Here is a 1,284-nt window from a genome sequence, read left to right as displayed (position 1 = left end):
ACAAACACAAACCCTCGAATAAAGTCTTTGAAATTATTTAATATTTCAATCATTTCTTTATAGGAACATAACTTCCATGCCTTGTGTGATGCACAGTGAAGAACCCCTCCAACACACACACACACACGCGCACACACTCACCTCGTTAGGGCCATGCCATACAGGAGAACTAGATCATCTCCCTCCATGTTCCCGGTTCCGTCCAACACTTGACACCGGACAAGGTTCGCTGTGCTTTCCACTGCCACCGGGGTCGTGTGGCCGAACCTGGGGCCAACCCATCACAAGAGGCGCTCACACACTCTATCTTACAAGTGGTTACCAGGCTACAAGCACCATGGCAACCAAGACATCATACCTAATGTGTTTTCATTCTGCTAACGAAACTAAAACCGCACGCCAGTTAGCCATCTAGATAGATGACAGACAGACAGACAGACAGACAGACAGATAGATAGATAGATAGATAGATAGATAGATAGATAGATAGATGACAGACAGACAGACAGACAGACAGATAGATAGATGACAGACAGACAGACAGATAGATAGATAGATAGATAGATAGATAGATAGATAGATAGATAGATAGATAGATGACAGACAGACAGACAGACAACATTAGGCAGGCTGTAATGAGCGCATGCAGACACTGCCTTTAGGCGTAACCCTGTGTGCGTGGTACCGTCGTGCCGTGTGTCCGGTACCGACCACCGGTACCGACCACCGGTACCGACGCCTCACCTCCCTTTCCACGCGGATATTCTGTGCAGCGCGTGGGTCCGTAGCGCGAGATCTTTCGAATACAGGTAGTCCAGCACGTGGTCCCACTCGGCTTTGTTCATCCACGCGACTACGTGCCGCGTCTTCCCCGCAGGCTTGCGCTTCATGTCTGATACCGGACCCGCACCGACGCTAACCGACACAAACGCGAGGGGTTACCGGGAAACTGGCCCGAGCGAAAGGCAACAACCGGGACGCCACATCTGCACCACGTCCGGTTGCACGACGTGTTAAAGCGTCCCCTGGAAAACGCGACTGTCAATTAGAGTTCCACATAGAGAACAAAAACGTCCACAGCCGAGCTGATGCTTAGCGACTATGTTTAGAAGGTTTATCTACTTCCACACTGCAAGAGGTCATGATCACTTTAACGGATAATTACGACTTAAATCTTAAACCATCTCAGATCAGATGATTAACCGATTCTAGATCGTAGTGTAGCGTCACGTGTTGTAGCGGGGGGGGGGGGGGGGGGGGGTTCTCCACGCGCTGCTGCTGGCT

The 1,284-nt window shown here is 50.2% G+C and overlaps 1 protein-coding gene across 1 annotated transcript in view; it reads right to left on the bottom strand.

Annotated features, from left to right (window-relative positions):
* las1l (LAS1 like ribosome biogenesis factor) overlaps positions 1-1,023 on the bottom strand; it is a 13,798-nt gene extending 12,775 nt beyond the window's left edge. Inside the window, exons 1-2 of the mRNA XM_027030036.3 lie at positions 745-1,023; positions 142-267 (exon numbers count right to left, since the gene is read on the bottom strand). Of these exons, the coding sequence (XP_026885837.2) occupies positions 142-267; positions 745-890 (272 nt within the window). The 5' untranslated portion in view covers positions 891-1,023. The remainder of the gene's footprint in view (positions 1-141; positions 268-744) is intronic.
* Positions 1,024-1,284: the final 261 nt, after the last annotated feature.

The sequence above is a fragment of the Electrophorus electricus genome, chromosome 8 (genome assembly GCF_041902795.1).
Source record: "Electrophorus electricus isolate QZ-2024a chromosome 8, ASM4190279v1, whole genome shotgun sequence".
Classification (NCBI taxonomy): domain Eukaryota; kingdom Metazoa; phylum Chordata; class Actinopteri; order Gymnotiformes; family Gymnotidae; genus Electrophorus; species Electrophorus electricus.
Note: the sequence above shows the minus strand (reverse complement) of the source record. Positions and strands in the feature narration are given on the sequence as shown.